Genomic DNA, 20,244 nt, shown 5'->3' on the forward strand with positions numbered 1-20,244 from the left:
GGCTCGTGGCTGGATCGGTAAAGGGCAGAGAGCTCCAGTCCGACTGAGACGCCAGCAAGGTGGAGGTGGAGTACTGGTTTGGGCTGGTATCATCAAAGATGAGCTTGTGGGGCCTTTTCGGGTTGAGGATGGGGTCAAGCTCAACTCCCAGTCCTACTGCCAGTTTCTGGAAGACACCTTCTTCAAGCAGTGGTACAGGAAGAAGTCTGCATCCTTCAAGAAAAACATGATTTTCATGCAGGACAATGCTCCATCACACGCGTCCAAGTACTCCACAGCGTGGCTGGCAAGAAAGGGTCTAAAAGAAGAAAAACTAATGACATGGCCTCCTTGTTCACCTGATCTGAACCCCATAGAGAACCTGTGGTCCATCATCAAATGTGAGATTTACAAGGAGGGAAAACAGTACACCTCTCTGAAGAGTCTGGGAGGCTGTGGTTGCTGCTGCACGCAATGTTGACGGTGAACAGATCAAAACACTGACAGAATCCATGGATGGCAGGCTTTTGAGTGTCCTTGCAAAGAAAGGTGGCTATATTGGTCACTGATTTGTTTTTGTTTTGTTTTTGAATGTCAGAAATGTATATTAGTGAATGTTGAGATGTAATATTGGTTTCACTGGTGAAAATAAATAATTGAAATGGGTATATATTTGTTTTTTGTTAAGTTGCCTAATAATTATGCACAGTAATAGTCACCTGCACACACAGATATCCTCCTAAAATAGCTAAAACTACAAACAAACTAAAAACTACTTCCAAAAATATTCAGCTTTGCTATTAATGAGTTTTTTGGGTTCATTGAGAACATGGTTGTTGTTCAATAATAAAATTAATCCTCAAAAATACAACTTCCCTAATAATTCTGCACTCCCTGTATATATATATTACATTACATGCTGTACATATGCTACATATTTATCTGCACTTGTCTATTTGCACAATTGTTACTCCTTGCACTTCTGGTTGATGCCAAACTGCATTTCGTTGCTGTGTATCTGTACTATGCAATTACAATAAAGTTGTATCTATCTATCTATTAGCGCTCTGCAACCACGATTGTACTGAACTGATTGGTCTTTTCCTTCCACCCCACAGCCCGCTGGGTAAACACCCGTCGCCAAGTCCCTAGAGTTTGAGAAAGAAACTCAGTTTATATTATATTAATCTCTCCAGGTTACGCTTTATAAAATATTAATTATACAGGTGCCAGTTAAAAGTAATCTTTTGTAAAAAAAAAAAAACTGCACTCCTTAAACCTCAATGCAATTTATATCATTGTTATTAATGTCATGTTTAAAATGTTACTAACTGCATGGTGTGCTTCTAATTTTGGCACATTTTCACTCAGCAATTATTCAGTAATCGTGAAATGCATCCATATTTTCTGTTTTGACTATCTACCCAATCAAAACTCTTCTGTTCTACTTTTAACACTACCTATGGCTCATTGACTTTACACCCTGTCTCACAATTCATCTGGTGTATGGAAGCCCAGAGTTACCCATACACAAGTCTGAAAGAGCTACAATTTTCTTAATTGTTCTTGCTCGATTTCTGAAATTGTCAAAATTGTAAGCACATGATTCTCTTTTATATTACTACCAGTGCAGACACATATGAAACCAGCGTCAATGATAGCTGTACTCACGTTCGACAGAAGTTCCACTGAATATCGTGGAGTTTGCTTGACTTAGATTCATTTCTGTGATCACAAATTCAGGATATTGGAGGGTATGATTGCTCATATTTGTGCAAACAATGTACACTAGAGTTTTAGAGCATTAGCTGTTATTAAGTGAATATATATATATATATATATATATATATATATATATATATATATATATATATATTACAAGGACCCACCATTTTTGGAACTGGAGGACTTTTTGTCTGATCCAAAAATTAAAGACTGAAACTAGCTCAACCTTTAGCATCCATTATTTATGTGCATGGTGCAGTTAGTGTGATTTCCAATGAAGTTTAATTGTCCACTTTCATGTAAAGATCACTGTGCTTGACAAGGAATTCCTCTTCATTTTCTCTGGCCAGCGATAAGAAAGAATAATTAAAACTTTAATCTCGTCTATGTAGCAATGCTTTTCTAATCTTGGTATCACACTGGCATCTTAAGAGTAATTTCAGCTAAAGATGATTTCATTCAGAAATGTCATACTGAAAAATAATGATGTTAGATCTTCTGAAATATACTGTGCACACAATATCGGTTTTCATTGTAATGGACACTTGATAATTGTGTTAATGTGCAAGTTTTACACCTTTCTTTTCTTGTCTTTAGACTCTGCTGGAAAGTTGGACTGGGAGTCACTTGTAAAGATCAATTATAATTGCTCCTTTAGTAAATAATTCATTGCTTGAAATTGCAATGATTACAACACATTTACCCCAACAAAAAAAATAAATAAAAAATCTTGATTGGGTCAGTATGCAAATTATAAACCCCCCAGACTCCTACATGCCCTGTTCCACTTTTCTGCAGAGGTGTAATGACATTGTAAAATGATGCATCAGAGTACAAAAATGGGACACGGTTCATTATAGAAATGTGTGATTTAGATTGTTGAAATCAGTATTCTATTAATTCTGAATGTACTGCAGCTGCACTGTTTGAGCACCAGAGGACCCGAGCTGCTCAGTCCATAGAGTTTAAATATAAAGAGAAAATGCTGCACTTGTGAAGTCTGATAGCACAGAACTACACAGACCAAGCATGATGTTATATGGGATTAACAACAACAAACCCCTGGAATTCTGCCATTTTGGCTGACTTTGGAGCTTTATTAATGCCACAGAGCTCATTATGTAACACTTGATAATTTTGCCATATCGGACATTTTATTATTCAATCACAAACGTTTTAGGAGAATGTATCGATTTATTTTTTACTGTTTTATACAGGCAAAAAGGCTAAATTAATTCAGAAGGAATTTCTGCGTTCAAAATATTCCAAAATATTAAGTAAAGTGCATTGTTTCATGGCCTGCGTTTACCGGACACAAGGACTTGTTTGTCACAAGTTCAACTGGATGTTCAACCCAAAGGTTTTTCAATATTAAATACACTTTGAAGTTTAGTGTGATTTTAATTTTAGGGTTTGCTTCATTCCTCCAGGTTTAGGGATGTGATTCCCACATTTGTCCTCTGTGTGTAGGGAATGTTCTTCCTGTGCTTACTCCAGGTATTACTGATATAATTTGTCCATAGTGTGTGAATGGGTGTGTGTGTGTGTGTGTGTGTGTGTGTGTGTGCCTGGCCCCTACCTTGTTCCCAGAGTTTCCTAGACTCCAGGGTACGTATTCATAAAGATTCAAAGAATGATCTCAGAGACCTCCTAAATCTCAAGAGCAACTCTAAGCAAGGAAAATACAACAACTTTTATCTTACAGAAGAGGTGAAGGCTGACCCCGTTGCTAGGTATGACACATTCTTTTGAAGACTGTGATTGGTTGTCTTTTTTTTTTTTTTTAAATAAAAAGGAGCGCTTTTAAAATCTGGTCTATTATTAGCCTTCACTTTGTCTCTATGTTTAAATATTTCAGTCTATGTTGTGTAGGGATTACATTTGTAACCGATCATATTAGAGATGCGCTAACATCTGTATTAAAATGTCTGTTACAACATCTGTTACAAATGTAAATGGGATAAATCTGCGACACAGAAATCTCTTAGCACTAGATTAAATCATTTCTTCCGCCATGGCATTTCGGCTCTGTTTTGGACATAGTAGCGTATCCCTAAATGCAGCAGTGGAAAAACACACACACACACACATATATGGCATTTAGGGATACGCTATTATGTCCAAAACAGAGGCGAAATGCCATAGTGGAAGAAATGATTTAATGTAATCTAATATATATATATATATATATATATATATATATATATATATATATATATATATATATATATACACACACACACACACACACACACACATATGGCATTTAGGGATAACGCTACTATGTCCAAAACAGAGGCGAAATGCCATAGTGGAAGAAATGATTTAATGTAATCTAATATATATATATATATATATATATATATATATATATATATATATATATATATATATATATATATATATATATATATATATATATATACACACACACACACACACACACACACACACACAGTATATGCAATTTCTGTGCTTTCTCTGAGATGTTAACTCTAATATGATTAGTAACAAAAATAATCCCTGCAGGATCTAAACTGTAGCATTTTATTAACTCACTATCGTTATTAATTATTGTCTGCAATACATTACGTCTCCCTCTTCACCTCCCTCTTCACCATAAGCTGCTGAAAAGTCCTCCTCACTACTCCTAACACTTTTTGACCTTATGAAGTCAACTTCTTTTAAGGGTTAAGATGCTATGAATAACTTTTTATCTTTACTAGGATCTTCGCTATAATTATAAGGCGAAACGCCCACATTCCTAAGAATTTTCATAGAATTTCATCACTGGACGCAAATCTTTACACTAAGAATTTCCATAAATACAGTCCTTATCCTTATAGGATAAATGCTACAGATAACAGATAGATGTATGTTTGGATAGTGAATTAATTGCAGCCCAAAACTCTGATTTAGAACTAACATCACAACTAACATCTCAGCTGTTCTAACAGAAATTGATCTGACATCCATAAGGTACTTAAGGCATCAAGTATGTCATCATTTTGGATGCATTTCATGCTGGTGTGTTCTAGGCCTAAGAGAAGGATTTACGCTGCAACAAAAGAAGCAAATAAAACAATACAACAGAAAACAATACAACACTGACAGAACAAATAATAAGAGAAAGAGAAAGAGACTCTAAAGTGCTTTTTTTAGAGCCAACACAAACATTAGTGCAACATATACAACCAGTTTAAACCAGCTTAACTTTTTTTGTGAGTTTCTTTGGCCCTTTGTCTATACACATTTAATTTATTTTCCCACTCCTAACTTTCCTGGCTTCTGAAATGTGATCTGAAAAAGGCTGTTGAAAATGAATAATTCTGAGACTCCTGGAGATGAGGAGGTTGATGAAACGGCGGATGAACAGATGGAGTCGAACGAGTAGAGGCGGACAAATTAGACGACTGAATTGTTGGAAGAGAAAATAAAAACTCTCTGAGACGTAAACAACATTCCTACACAAAGACTGGCTCAGAATCGCAGTGTTACGAGTCAAGTGTTTCTTCACCATCGCATCGATTATGCATAGGGACACAAGTATGCTGCTGACACACAGGAAATGGCCTTGTTGCTTGGCAACAAAATTACACAGGCTTTAATTTATGCGGTACAACTGAGAACACAGTTATGACTGAGTGTGATTGCAGGATGGACTGCAGGAAAAAAAAGATGATTGATGAGATGAAAGATGATTTTTTTTTTTCTGAGATGCAGGAGAACTTGTTTGATTTGGTGGAAAAGTTTGAAGTTGACAAAGGTAGAGTCTCCGATTTTTGAGAAATGCTTCAGAAAAATGAGTCGGGGCGAAAACTAAAAAATCAAAACAAACGTGTAGCCAATGAGCAGAAAGGGGCGGGTCTTGTCAATCTTTGCGGAGAGAGTGTTCAGTGCGCATGTGTGACATTAGCAGAAAGCGGTTTTAACATTGACATGGAGGATAAAAACAAAGAAAGAAAGTGAAGAAAGGCTTACGATAAGGCAAGAAGTAGGACGTGTTAATATAGGATCAGCTTTCAGCGCTGGAGAGAACTGAAGGAGCGGGAAGTTGGCGCATATTCACAGATTAGAGTTTCCCGAGTCAATAACTCCTGAGCTAAACGCTGTTACTACACAAATAACACCTCTTTTCTATCCTAGTAATGTAGAGAGGCAGCTACAACCACGTTTTGTGTAGTAACAGCGTTTAGCTCAGGAGTTATGTTGGAAACTCCAATCTGTGAATATGCGGCCAACTTTACTTAAGACACCAAGGCGCTTTTTTCCTTCTCGATAGGTGAGTAACGTTGGTTTTGCTTTGTTTCACAGAACTAATGTATGCCGTCCTTTGCATGATTATGCTTGTGTGTCATTTTTGCTTGTTTGTTTATCTGCAATCGTATTGTTCTTCCCTTCAGCTATGATAAAGACACATTTCTTTCCATTAGTTGCCTGGGTTGCGTACGTATGTGTGGGCGGAGCTATCAACACAGGGGTGGGACCCATTTGGATTAGGGGCGTGTTTGTTTTGGTGATTTTATATGTCAACATTGGCTTTCAAAAATCGGAGACCCTGCCTTTAAACCTTTGTAGATTTATTGCTCGAAAGGTGCCTTACAGTTCCTACTGTAACTTTATAACATGCTGTGTGGAAGCTTTTTGAGGAAGAAGTCAAGTGTTGTCGCTAAATCAAAGCAAAAAAAAAATAAATCAGCCCTCAACATCAGCTTGTTTAACCTTAAAACAGCGACTGCATACAACTAAATGGTTGATGTTTTGGGGATGTTTTATGGTCTGTGGTTCAGGGCTTCTGATGGCATCATGTGTACCAGGTGAGATCAGCCAAGCTTCCTCTGCCAGGAGGTTCAGACGGTCATAGATAGATAGAAATTTCAACAAGATGAAGAACCTAACATACTTCCAAATCAAGTGTATGGATTTGAATGTGACTACAAACCCGTGGTCTGAAATTGAACCAGAAAATGCACATGTACACGTCTAAGATGTGTAATGGAGTTCTAAATGTTCTGCACAAATCCCTCAGTAAGTGTAGAAACATTATGACACATTACAGGAAAAGACTGTGCTCTTAATCTCTCCAGAGGAAGCATCACAAAATAATAATTGTATGAGTTTCTGCTCAGAATATCACTTAATGCATGTGTCATTATTAGTATATATTCATTTCTACAAATTGTATCAATACTAATATTTAGATTATTTGGTTATTAGTGTCAACAATCTCCCTTTCTTACTCAGTGTCACTTCCGCTTCTGTTCTGCATTGTTCTTGGTTTTTGTAGCCATGTCCTTTTGTTTGGATTCATGTCTCATCTCTGCCTCATTTTCTCATGCTTGATTCCTTGCACGTTTTGAGTGGTTAGTTTGCTTATATAAATCCTTGTGTAAGCTCATTCTATCCTTTTTAACCAATTATCCGACATGTTCCTGTTCTGACCAGTGTGTTTGTATATTCTGCTGGAGTTATACCTAATAAATTGACCTGCGCTTGCACCAGCTTTCCAGAATCTGACCATCAGGGATAAATCAATACACTTTATATACTGAATTTATAGATTTTTATATATATTTCATTTTAGATTTATTTGATATTTGATATCAACAACATATTTGATATTTGATATTTATTTGCTTTGTGACAATGTCCGTTGTTAAAAGTACTATGAAAAGGAAATAAAACTGAATTGAATTAACTGAAGAATAAGTAAAAGACTGAAGGCGGTTAGTCCGGTAAAGCCGGGGCAAACGAGGCATCGGGGTACATTTGAAAAGTGCATTAGCGAAACTGAAACAATGGATAATAAATAAGCATTTAAATTTCCTCACCACGCCTGGGAAGATCTTCTTTAATCTGTCTGCTGCAGCCAAGGATTTAATTTTCCCTCCATTCAAGCAGTCCTCGAATTCATAGAGAGCCTGACGCACTGGGTTTGAATAGGAGATCTTTGCATTGTCCACAAATGTGATGTGTCTCACTCCCCAGCCCTAGAGACAAGAAGAAGACAGAACATCTTTAGCTGAACGGAAAAATATATACTGCTGTACCAAGCTACATATTAAAGGATATGCTTTTAAGTAGTATGTTGAGGTATTACCAACATTAAAATATGCAGAGAAGCAGACAAGTGTTTTTTTGTACTGTTATAAAAGAAAGCATTGAAGGAATTCGATAACATCTTCATGAAACCTACAGTATGTAACAACTTCTCTGTGTGTAAGCATTTAGAATCTCCGTCATTGTGAACATGCGGTTTCGACCCTAGGCCTATTTTTGAGAAATTAAAATGAGTATATCTCAAAAACTACAAGGTGTATTTGAATAATTCTGGTACTTAGAATGTCAGAAGGTCAGAGTAAGAGATGATGAACATTTTCTCTCATTGCATACAACTGAGCAATTGAGGGCCCAGCAGTGGAAGCCCAGTGGACCTGGGGTTTGAACTCTCAACCTTCCGATCAGTAGTCCAACACCTCAACCACTAGACTACCCCAGTGTGCATCCTTATTCTGTTGGAATCTGCAGAATCTGGTTGTGTTTGTAAAGTTTAGTGGCCAATTTCTTGTGCGAGTTTTGTTCCAACTTAGTGTTGGAATTGTGTTTTGTTTAGGTGGAAATGGTCTTTGTAGTCTTATAGCTGAGCTTTTCCCTGTACTTATGGTATGCTGCATGTGTAAATACATTCAGGCTTTGTATGCTTATAAAGAATTGATCATTTCTGTTAGCTAATTGTGTAGAGATTCACCAGTAGAATTTCAATCAGTATTTTTTTTACTTTGAATCAGTTATTTGAATCCACAGGCTCCCCGTGACCCGAGGTAGTTCGGATAAGCGGTAGAAGATGAATGAATGATTATTTGAATCAAATTGAATATTATGGTTGGCAGTTTATACAACGATGTCTCGGATACAATTCAAACCTAAACACACACACAAACTTTGTTGACTGCACTGATCTGCACCAAATACACACTCTTGTAATATACATCCATGTCTACAGCACCACCCATATCAAACTGCTTACAAGTGTTCGTTCCAGTATTTTTGCATATGTAATGATGAATATATAGTACTGGCTTTTGTGTGTTGTCTTGTAGTGTTCTGTATCGTTTGTTTGCACTGTTTTTTGCCTTGCACTGCTTGCACCAGGTTGCACAGATGCACTTTATCTGGCTGGGACTAACTTTATTAAAGTCCTTAGCTTTGTGTTGTTCTATGTAGCACCCCGGGACCTGGAGAAAGGTTTTCTCATTTCACTATGTACTGTGTCTTCTTGACTTGACCTAGTTTTAAGAGTTTCTGTGTAACAGCACAGATTCGTGCTTGAGTCTACTGTTAGACGGTCAGCTCCAGCATTACTAGCACCATGTATTTGTAAAGAACATTCTGTAATGTTAAATCTTTGTGGTTAATAAGCTTACTCTCACACATCCTTAAATAAAGAGTTTTTCAGCGTGATTCCATTTAATTTGACTTTTTTTTTTTAACTGTGTGTTAGGAACTCTTAAGAAACTTTAACTAGAACTGGGCTCTATTATTAAAATACAATCTGCACAAAAATGTTTGAATGCCCTTCTGATATTTCAGTCCACTGACCAAAACTTCACTGAATGACGTGTGCATTGAGCTGACGTTTGTTTACAAGAAAAGACTCTGGACCATGGAGGATCTGGAGAGATTCTTTGTAAAGCAGTGCTGGTATGTTGGCGAAGGGAAGTCACACCAAGTACTAAATGCAGGAGGGCCAGTAAATATGACATGTCTAAATTATATATACACATGCTAAAAGGTACAAACCGTTCCAGAGCTGACTGTATACTGTTAATGACTGTACACTGTTAATATAAAGAAACCTCAACATAAACCATGAATATTAAAATGTTGCTCTTTATGTCATTAGATATTTCTACTTTTATTCTCTATGCAATTTTCTGATCAGTTTTAAATACATTGTCACATGCGCACATCTTACCATGAGTGTCCTCGCCACATTGCAGCCCAGCGTACCAGCTCCAAGCAGGAGACACTTTGTGGACACGACTTTATCCAAATCCAGAGTGGGGACGAGCCTCCAGCGCATCAACTTCAGATTAAGGTCGACGGATGATTCTGCAAGTCTGATACACACATGCAAACGTGCACCGTTTTCACTACACATACTAACTCTATACTACTATTTGAGTGGGAAAGATTTTCTGGACATGCTCCATTGATCCACATTCTCACTCACAGATGAACGGACTAATATTCATTATTTTTAAACAACAGTGCAGATCGAGGCCTGGAATGCAGACGGAGAGCATGCAGATATCTGAGCAGGTCTTAAAACCTGAGTGAATTTGACAGAGACCAATTCTTCTGAAGCTTTTGAAGTACTCCTGGTCAGAAGTGGTGAGAATCTACAGACAGTAATCTGAGGAGGGTCAAACCATGAACAGAATCCAATAAACCATGAACAAAACCATGTGTTTGGAAGTCAATTTGACTCTTGAGATCTATACATGGTTGTGAACCAGGTACACCTTTTACAGCAATGCTGTTCCCCAAACTGCACTTTTGTAAGGACTTGTGGCTACACATGTCATGCAATAGTAAGTCACAAGATAAACATAGGCGGCTCATTGAAAGGCTAAGAACTCAAAAATGAAATAAGAACACTTCCTGGAGTGTCTTTATCCTGGAGAAGAATTATAAAACCTCTTTTCCAACAGGATATATTGCAACCTTTACTGACATGTGAAATCAAACAGAATATACTGTATGTTACCTAGTGTTATTTGTACTATTTACAAATCTGCGTTCCAGATGCATACACATGCACATCTTAAAAAAATTACTGACGTGACAATCAGACTGGGACTAAAATCCCAGACATACTTTGGTATTAATGAGATTAATTACATGACTCCACCTGTAAAACCAATCCAAATCTAATTCCAGATCCAAGCCAGTAATGACAAGATAATTGATGGTTAAAACACGTAAATATATAAATATAAATTTATAATTCTACTGTACCTTTTGGGGTCCATGCATGCACTGAGATTGACACTTCTAGGTCCCATTGCTCCTTTGGGGTTCTTCTCCCAGCCCACACTCTTAGGACAAGCTTTAAAAAAGAAAACACTTCAATAATGTAGTAAATGCAGGTTGACTTTATTAATAAATCAATCTAAAAATGTAGCTCAGGCAAATTTTAAATGTAAAAAGGAGGAGTTAACTACGAGTTAACAAATCGCAAAAAATACAGTATATGGACAAAAGTTTGTGCATAATAATCACATCCATGTATGTTTGTTGGACATCTCGTTCCAGATTTAGCTTCTGCTATAATAACCTCTTTGATTTATGTTCAATTAGCCACAAGAGAATTAGTGAGGATCGGCATGCAGTCGACTGTCCTGCTCATCTCCATAGTGTTTATCCTGCTGGTTGTGTCCAGCATAATAAAATAATTAAAAAATAAAAATAAAAAAAAACAACTTATACCCACAGGCCATCGGGATCCTGAATAAACTTTAAATCCAGTCATTACTCCTTCTTCCATACTTCCACTCATGCCTCCACCACCACCCACACACTGATCACCCCAAGCTCATGGTCAATCTCATTCTGGAATCTCTAAAATCCTATCATGTGAGTTTAAATCCTACCTATTGTGAGTTTAATCTTTCATATTTCTATAGCTTTATCTTTAGCTTCTATCCCAGCTGTAACAATGCAAATTTATGTTGTGGCACGAATGAAGGATTATCAATATTTGCTGTTGCAATATTTCTAAGGCCACTATTACCACTTTGTTTACCACAGATGGCCTTAACCCCTATATATTGACCAGATTTATTACATACTACTACTTCTATTGAACTGTTTTCTTAATGCTACAGCACTTTGTACTGCGGTTACATCTTCTTTTAATGCTCTCCAATGTCTAAGGCCTTTTTAACACAACTACTATGTATGTGACTAACTACTTTGCATGTGCATATTTCACTCACATATAAACTAACTATGCACATATACCATAAACACTTATATAATTTGAATCTACACTGAGTTATAACACAAAAACCACAAACAGGTGAAGTAGTTGTGGTGTTGGACTACTGATTGGAATTGTATGAGTTAGAATCCCGGGGTCATCAAGCTGCCACTGCTGGGCCCCTGAGCAAGGCCCTTAACCCTCAATTGCTCAACTGTATGAATGAATGAAATCTAAGTTGCTCTGGATAAGGACGCCAGCCAAATGCCATAAATGTAAATGTCGAAATTTAACTTGGAACAAGTTCTAGGGATATCTTGCTATGCTACAGGACAATCGTGAGCTTCCCATTTTGTGACAACAGTTTGGGGAAGACCTGCATGAGTGTGAAGGTCAGGTATTTACCATACAGTGGACATAAAACATCCTGTAATATTTCTTTTTTTGCTTTTCATCCTTAAATGTAATATTACAACCAGAAAAATTGCTAATGTTAATAAAGCTGGCTGTCAGAAAACAGAACTTTGCGTGTCTTACATTTAAACATGAATCCTGTTTTCATCCCTTTTCATTTTAGCTCTTAATTGGAGGAAGTCAGTGAAAACCTAAAGGATATTTAAAAAGTCCTCTAGCTGTCTTGAGACATCTGCATTAATAACACAGGTCATAGAGATGTAATTCATTTAATGAGTGCAAAGATTGATCTAGTTTGTACAGAAGTGCTTTAAAATCGAGTCCACGCAATGTTACAATCCAAATACAAATTATTTAGCATAATGTTGGAATAACATAGCAAATAAAACATTATCAAACAAATTTCTCTGGTTTCTCTAACCTCTAACTACCCTGTTGATCATTTTGGCATACAAGCACCAGTTGGTGTCCGGACCTGCCGACTTATACTGTGCACTGAAAGTACAAAATGGTACTCTGGTTTCTTTTTTTGTTTAGAAAAAGTACTCATGAGTGTGTAGCAAAAGAGCATGCAAGTATTGGGACATTTCTACAAGTCATGTGATGGAAGAGAACTTTGTAAACAAATTCCTTGCTGCATTCCACCATTTCTTCACTCATTATTTCCTACAGAATTCTATTTTATATAGAATATCATTTACCATTCCCTTGAATTATTTTTCCACATTTCATTTCCACCTCTGAAATGCATTGAAGTCTCAAAACTCCTTCTTAGTACAAGAAGTTGCAGGCAATATTAGTTGAAAAAAAAAGAGTACACAATCTTTTTGGAAAGAATAAATAGTAGGAGAACTGGGACATATTTGCAGTGTTCAATTCCAGTTTACACCAAAGAAATTTGCCCAAGATGATACCCATGCTATTATTTAATAAAGAAGATGGCAAAATTGTATTCATTTATAGCTATGCTTAATGAAATGTCCACATTACAAGTTAACACATACACTGTGAGTTACAAGCAGTTACAAACAGCCTCACCAGCCTTACTTTTTCCCCTCTATTAAAGGTTATAAGGAAGGTAATAAGGTAATGCTGGTAAAAAAAAAAAAAAAAAAAAAAAGAAAGAAAAAAAAAAGTCCTGCAATAGTCTCTTCCATAAATCTGAAATAAACTTGTCCTTACAGAAAAGTTCGCCGTATTCCCTATTAGATGTTTCCTTTCCATTAATGTTTAATCCATAATGTTAGCCTTAGATGATTTCTTGAGATCTGTGAATTAGCACTACAAAGCCTGTGTTTTGAATTACTGTCAGCAATCTCTGAGCAATTAAACTCAATAAATCAAAACTATATTATCTGATATACAGCACTTACTTCACAGAATTTTTTTTTGTTATATGTGGCCAAGACTTTTATAGCAAGGTCCGATTGAGGATTAGCTCTTTAGAAAGCCTTAGAGGATAAAGGGAGACTTTAGCTTGGTTAGGTTTTGGATTTTTTTTTTTTCAACAATAGGAAATTCTCCAGAGGTTACCTTCATGGCTCATGGCGCCCAACAAAGGCTTAACCTGTCCGTCAAGGTAGTTCAGAAACCTGATTTAGCATTTCAAGCATGCACCATGTGTGCGGTTAATCAGGGGTGCGTAAAGAAAGAAAATCACCTTCAGACAGAGACAGTCTGGGCAACTTGACCTCAAACACGAGGCTGTGCTGCACCGAGCGACAGCCCTGAAGAGTCCGGTCTCTGAAGCAAATGATTTCAACCACGTCCAGCTGTGACCCCCTATAACACAAACGCAAACACACAAACACATGGTTACAGCAGCATCATTAGTCAAGTCAAGAAGCTTTTATTGTCATTTCAACCATATATATCTAACGGAGTACATGGTGAAATGAGACAGCGTTTCTCCAGCGCTATGGAGAAATCAACAGTAAAACGACAGAGCTAAGGACTTAAAGTAAGATGTCCTAGCTACATAAAATGCATCGTGTGTGACCTTGTGCAAACAAAAGACAGTGCAGACACTACAAAAATCATTACAGGACAGATGTACCAAATAGCACTGAGCAGTGTGCATATTGTATATGATACAGTACATTGTGCAAAAATATTGAAACCTGAACCAAGAGGTTTCGGGTAAACCGTCTTGGGCTCTAGCATTAAAGTGCAGAGCAGAATAGATGGATTACTATAATGTTAGTGAACTGAATATATTTCTGTCACATGCTTTGACTGGAACTGTAATCGTTCAGTCATCATCATTCAATGTCTTGTGTTAAAAACACACACAACTCTCGATCAAGCCCTTATTAAATAATGTGCAAATGCCAAAACACGGCCAGATAAGGCTTCTTTTACAGCTGAACTGTGATATTTCGTTATCAATCAGAGTATATTCTTGAAATTTCTAGTCGTTTGATCTAAATGAAATATTACACAGCGTTCTGGAATGTAGTGAGGATATGTTGATATAAACCATACTACCAGTGGGATGTGTTATGACATGCTGTGAAGTGTTATGGTGTGAATTCACCATTTACTGGCGAGGAGGATCAGAAAATTACGAAGAGGCCAGCCAGGATGTTGAGGCAGTGTGCATGGGTCATAGACACCCACGGTTACCTTCAAAACAAGTCAGGAAAGACAAGTTACAAGCAGATTTAATAACAAAAAAACCTAACGGTGTTTGCAAACAAGGTGAATATACCATGTCCATAAATATAAATACCACATTCTGTCCGTAAATATTTCACAATAAATCACAGTTTGTATTAAATTATATGGCATTGTCCATGTTCAGCGTTGAATTTCTGACAGTCCACAGAGGTGGTTAAAGACTTGTATGAAAATAGACACTTAGGGCTTTAAGAATTTGTAGTATTTCTTTGTTCCTAGACTACTAGGGACAATATATTCATAAATGTTTATAAATATTTCACAGTGTTTTTATCTGTTTATATTAAAGTGTATGGTTATATCAAAACCCAATTCTGCGCTCAAGTGCTCGTTCATAAGCATCTACAATATGAAAGTGTTTCAACCAATAAAATTCAGCGTAAGGTTCTCAACAAAAGTAAAAACAGTTCTGTTTCAACAAGTATTTCTGTATTTATCTAGTCAACTAGGGGCAATATTCTCATAGAAATGTTAAAAACGGTTAGTTTTATGACACACATAAGCTTCTATCTTTAAATTAAATAGTGATATCTAACCCACTTCTACTCTCTGAGATGCCCAAGTGCTTGTTCATGTGTATTTAAAATTTGAAGGTGTTATATCAGGTAAACCAGGTAAAAACATCTCACCCTGAAAGTCAATAGTGTCCTGACTCATTTTATATCAGACCTGCAGTGATAAAATAATACTTTCTTCTTACTGATTGGAATTGTCTGATTAATGTATTTCTTTCGCTCACTCTTTCTCTCTTTCACTCCCTCTTTCAATCACTCACTCTTTCTCTTTCACTCCCTCCTTCCCTCACTCCCTTTTTCTCTCTTTCACTCCCTCTTTCCATCACTCCCTCTTTCCATCACTCCCTCTTTCCATCACTCCCTCTTTCCATCACTCCCTCACTCATAAAAAAGCAGCCTGTCTTTTTATTGATAAGCCAGAAACTCCTCTATCCCAAAGACTTGGTCTCTCTGGGAAACATTGCAAGCATCTCAACTGCTCAAAAAACTTACAACCGAAGCTCTTTCCTACAATGTTAAACAAACTTGTCACCACATCAGCATTTACAGGTTTACCTTTACCTTTGTTGAACACCACTACCATATCTTTTGTTTTGTTTCTTAATCTATTCATAATTAATCTTTGGAAACAGGTTCCTGTGAGGGAGCCGTTAATATAGAAACAATAACATAATAGAATTAGAGTTGATGCTTGATTAGAATTAGAGCATCAATATATCGTATCAATATATGTTACAACCGAAACTGCTTACAAATCTACAACAAGAATGCAAATATGCTAAACAATCAGGCTCAAGATTTAACTGAGCTGTAATAAAAAATAAAAATAATTCACTTTAAGTTTTAATAAAATTATTTCCAAGCCGTACCAGCCCATGTATACCAACCAGCCCTTTATATATCAATGTTTTAAAAGTAACCCATCGCAACAATCAATAATTAAAGCACAATAAATCACACACGTCCACATGCAACACTGTCCAATAACAGGCTAAATAAATGTAAAACAGCAGCTCTTAATCCATCTATCTGAAATGAGCTTTCAACAAAGGACTGGTCAAGAGAGACTATTTCAGTCAATCTGTTTCCAGAGTGCACTTTAAGTAATTGTAGGTATTCAGTGGTTTTCAGTATTACACCTGCATGGGCCACGTCTTCAATCTCAATTGTACCTTCTTCAGATCTGTGAAGAATGAGCCCCAGTCTTTCAGTAGAGCCACTTGAACATCCTCCTTAGAGTACTTCACGAGGAAAAACGGCACAGCTGTGGCTCCGACTGATGAACACAAGCCATCGTAGGCTGCTTGAAAAGCAGACACCTGAAAAGGAAAAAAAAGAGTCAGTGTAATGTATAAAATAGAAATAAAATATCAGGTCAACAGAAATATTAAACAATAAAACTATTAAAATGTATATATATATAGAACTGTTGGACCAATTTCGATGTATGCTTTGGGTCATTGTCTTGTTGGAAGACCCAGCGACGACCTAAGGCTAGACTACGAGCAGATTTCTGCATATTATCCCTCAAAATGTCAACATAATTTTCTTTTTTCATGATGCCATGCACCCGAACAAGGCTCCCTGTGCCTGAAGCTGCAAAACAGCCCCACAGCATGATGCTCCCACCACCATGTTTAACTGTGGGAACTGTGTTCTTAGGGTTGAAGGCCTCACCCTTTCTTCGCCAAACATAAGCAACATCCATGTGCCCAAACAGTTCCAGTTTAGTCTCATCAGACCAAAGCACAGACTCCCAAAACTCATCTTTACCTTTCAAATGTTCACGGGCAAACCTCAGTCTAGCTGTGATGTGCCGCTGTTTGAGTAAAGGGGCCCTGAAGGGTTCGATGGCCCTGAAGCCCACCACGATGAAGAGCCCTCACAACTGTGTTCCTTGAAACATCAACTCCAGAAGAGGCCAGGTCAGCAACAATCATCTTGGCAGATGTCTGGGGCATCTTGCTGATATCTCTGACTATTTTCCTCTCCAGGGTTCTTGAAATCTTGCGCTTACGACCACGCCCAGGTTTGTTTCTTACAGAATTTGTCTCCTTGTACTTGGCAATGATGCAACGTACGGCGGTTCTAGACACTGTGAAAAGCTTGGAAATGGCAGTATAGCCTTCCCCCTTATCATGAGCCTCCACTATCTTCTTTCTGAGCTCAAGACTGATTTCCTTTGTCTTTGGCATGGTGAGTAAAAGTAGTCTCTCCCAATAATGTGTTCAAGTGCCCTGTTCTTTGGAGTCCTTTAATGCTGATTGAATGCCCAGGTGTTGTTAGGAAGCCAATTGACTGCACAGGTGTGGTTTGAAAGCTGATTGATTAATTAGGTGTGTTTTGAAAGCTGATTGATTAATTGGGTGTGTTTTGAAAGCAAATATTCACAAGGGGCTAATATTTTTGACCACCCCATTTTCACTATATTTGATTATAAAGCAAGCCTAAAAATGTATTTTATATTCCAAAATGTACCAAAAGCTACTAAATAGCACTGGCGAATGTTTGATTATATCAAGTTTTATCAATGCTGCAAACATTGGAAAGATCTTTAGGAAAATGTTCCAAAATTCCTGGGGGGCTAATAATTTTGGCCTCAACTGTACGTATATACATATATATTTTTTTTTTTACCTCAGAGTAACGTGAATATTTGTCAACTTAAGAGTATGAAGTTATGTTACAAATATGTTCCATGTGGTATTTATTACTTTATCTACATTCTTTATCTGCAAAGATTTATTTTTATTTTTTTTAAGCAAAGTTTTCTTCTTTAAGTACAACATTTCTTAAATGACTAAAGAAATGTACTTTTCTGTTTTTAGTTTGGAAGCTTATTCACATAAAATTGTTTTAACATTTTACTGTGAATTGAAAAATCAACAAATTACAACAGTTGAACTAAATGTAGGCAAAACAAACAAACAAAAAAAGTTATCTAGGCCTACTGTAAAAGAATTTGACCTCACACACCTCAAGAAATAAGAAATTCCATAAGATTGGAGGTTTTAGTTTCTTCAGAAAACTTTGTACACTCTTTCATTTGGGTCGTTAATAAACTGACCTGTGCTTGAACAATGAGCTTTCTCACGTCACATAGGGCTGAAAACCTTGACCGACGAAGTCACTGCTAATGTTGAAGCTTTGTTTCTGAGTATATTACCTAATTTCAAATTGCACCCGTACACTTTTATTGTCAGATCAGCGTCAGACTCAGCATCAGACTCAATTTCCCAGAAAACACCACAGGCTACAAGCATTGCAATCAGCACAATCACCACAATAACACACTCACAAATTAGGCCTTTTCAAAGCACACACTCGCTGCAAAGTATCATCCTGTGCTTGTTTGCACGGACATCCAAAGCCTTTGTACATGCTTTCCTGGTTTTATCCTGGTCTTGTTTCCAGGTTTGGTGATTCTGTTTTATTTCCTGTTTGACATTTTGGATTTGTCTGTTTGCTTTTTAAATAAAAGTGTTCACCTGCAACTCCTTCCTTCTCTGCTGCCTGGCGAGTATTATGCAGCTCTGCCACTGATTTGAAGTCTGTTCTAGATTATCATTAAGGCATCAGAGGGAATACTTACTTATGTGAGAAAGACATATGACTGGGTTCTTCTCAGTCAGTCATATGTCCTGAACAGTATGGACCACTGTACAGTATGTTTAATGAATTCTAGCGAAACTGGAATACTGTGATTCAATTTAAATTATGCAGGAACCCTATTATTCATTCATTCATCTTCTACCGCTTATCCGAACTACCTCGGGTCACGGGGAGCCTGTGCCTATCTCAGGCGTCATCGGGCATCAAGGCAGGATACACCCTGGACGGAGTGCCAACCCATCGCAGGGCAACCTATTAATTATTATGTAAATATAAAGTGATGAAATGCAAATAAAATAAAAGACTATGTGAATGTAGTCTTTCATGGCTATCCATTTTTATCTGGTATTATTATGATCTCCACTGATCACTTCACAACAAATCTGTTAAAGCAGCCCAGTGTCACTTCATAATGAGACCCAAAATACTGACTAATACCAAACCAAAGCTGAAGAGAAGTGATTAAATTTAGTCATGGATTCATTTCATTTTAGGTTGATTAAATATCCAAAATGAAGATGCACACTGTCAGACTTCAAGCTATGAAAAATACACACTATACGGCCAAAATATGGTGGAGATCTGTGGATGTCTGGTTTGGGGTAGGGACACCATGGGGAAAAAATCCAAGCCCACTTAAATTTTTCCAAACCACACAGAAAGCATTAAGCAAAAGATTTTATAACCTGATGAGACCGAAGGTTGTACATTTTGAGCATAATTAACCAAAAAACACCATACCCAGTGAAGCATGATGGTGGCAGCATAACACACATATTTTTGACTGGGGCTCTAGTCAAGAAAATCACAAATACCTCCAAATAGCGGTCGATTTTGGCACAAAATCTACAGGATGACAGCCGAAGATGAAGTAAATTTTCACCGTCTAGCACAATAACAACCCCAAAGCACAAATCCAAGTCAACAAAGAAAAGTTTCAGAAGAATGGCCCAGTCAACGCCCAGATCTAAATCCCATCTAAAACCCATAGAATGACTTGTAGAGGGCTGTACACTGGAGATTCCCTCTATTTAACAGATCAGGATCTTTTTCGCAAGTTAGAATAAAACCCGACAAAGGAAGACTGCTAAGTTTGAAGGTTCTTATTTAAAGGAGTGGTAAAACACGATTTCACTTTTCTAACTTTAGCTAGTGTGTAATGGCCGGTAAGGACTACACGACATTCCTCCAGGGTTGCTGACGTCACTAACCCCGATATTTACATAAACCCCTCCTCCGTGAATATTAAATGGGGGGGGCATTTTATATTGCTGTGGAGAAGAGTTGTTGTGGTATAGTTAGTAGGCTGGAGTGTCATTGCTGCGATGGCGACGA

General features: G+C 37.2%; 1 protein-coding gene across 2 annotated transcripts in view; it reads right to left on the bottom strand.

Moving 5' to 3' along the window:
- The window catches only part of atg7 (ATG7 autophagy related 7 homolog (S. cerevisiae)), a 96,603-nt gene that overhangs the window by 68,213 nt on the left and 8,146 nt on the right, over window positions 1–20,244 (bottom strand). For both annotated transcript variants that reach the window (XM_060858718.1, XM_060858719.1), the window contains exons 7-12: window positions 16,470–16,616; window positions 14,640–14,728; window positions 13,764–13,885; window positions 10,726–10,816; window positions 9,680–9,824; window positions 7,536–7,694 (exon numbers count right to left, since the gene is read on the bottom strand). In XM_060858718.1, the coding sequence (XP_060714701.1) occupies window positions 7,536–7,694; window positions 9,680–9,824; window positions 10,726–10,816; window positions 13,764–13,885; window positions 14,640–14,728; window positions 16,470–16,616 (753 nt within the window). The remainder of the gene's footprint in view (window positions 1–7,535; window positions 7,695–9,679; window positions 9,825–10,725; window positions 10,817–13,763; window positions 13,886–14,639; window positions 14,729–16,469; window positions 16,617–20,244) is intronic.

Source organism: Tachysurus vachellii, chromosome 22 (genome assembly GCF_030014155.1).
Source record: "Tachysurus vachellii isolate PV-2020 chromosome 22, HZAU_Pvac_v1, whole genome shotgun sequence".
In the NCBI taxonomy this organism is placed as follows: domain Eukaryota; kingdom Metazoa; phylum Chordata; class Actinopteri; order Siluriformes; family Bagridae; genus Tachysurus; species Tachysurus vachellii.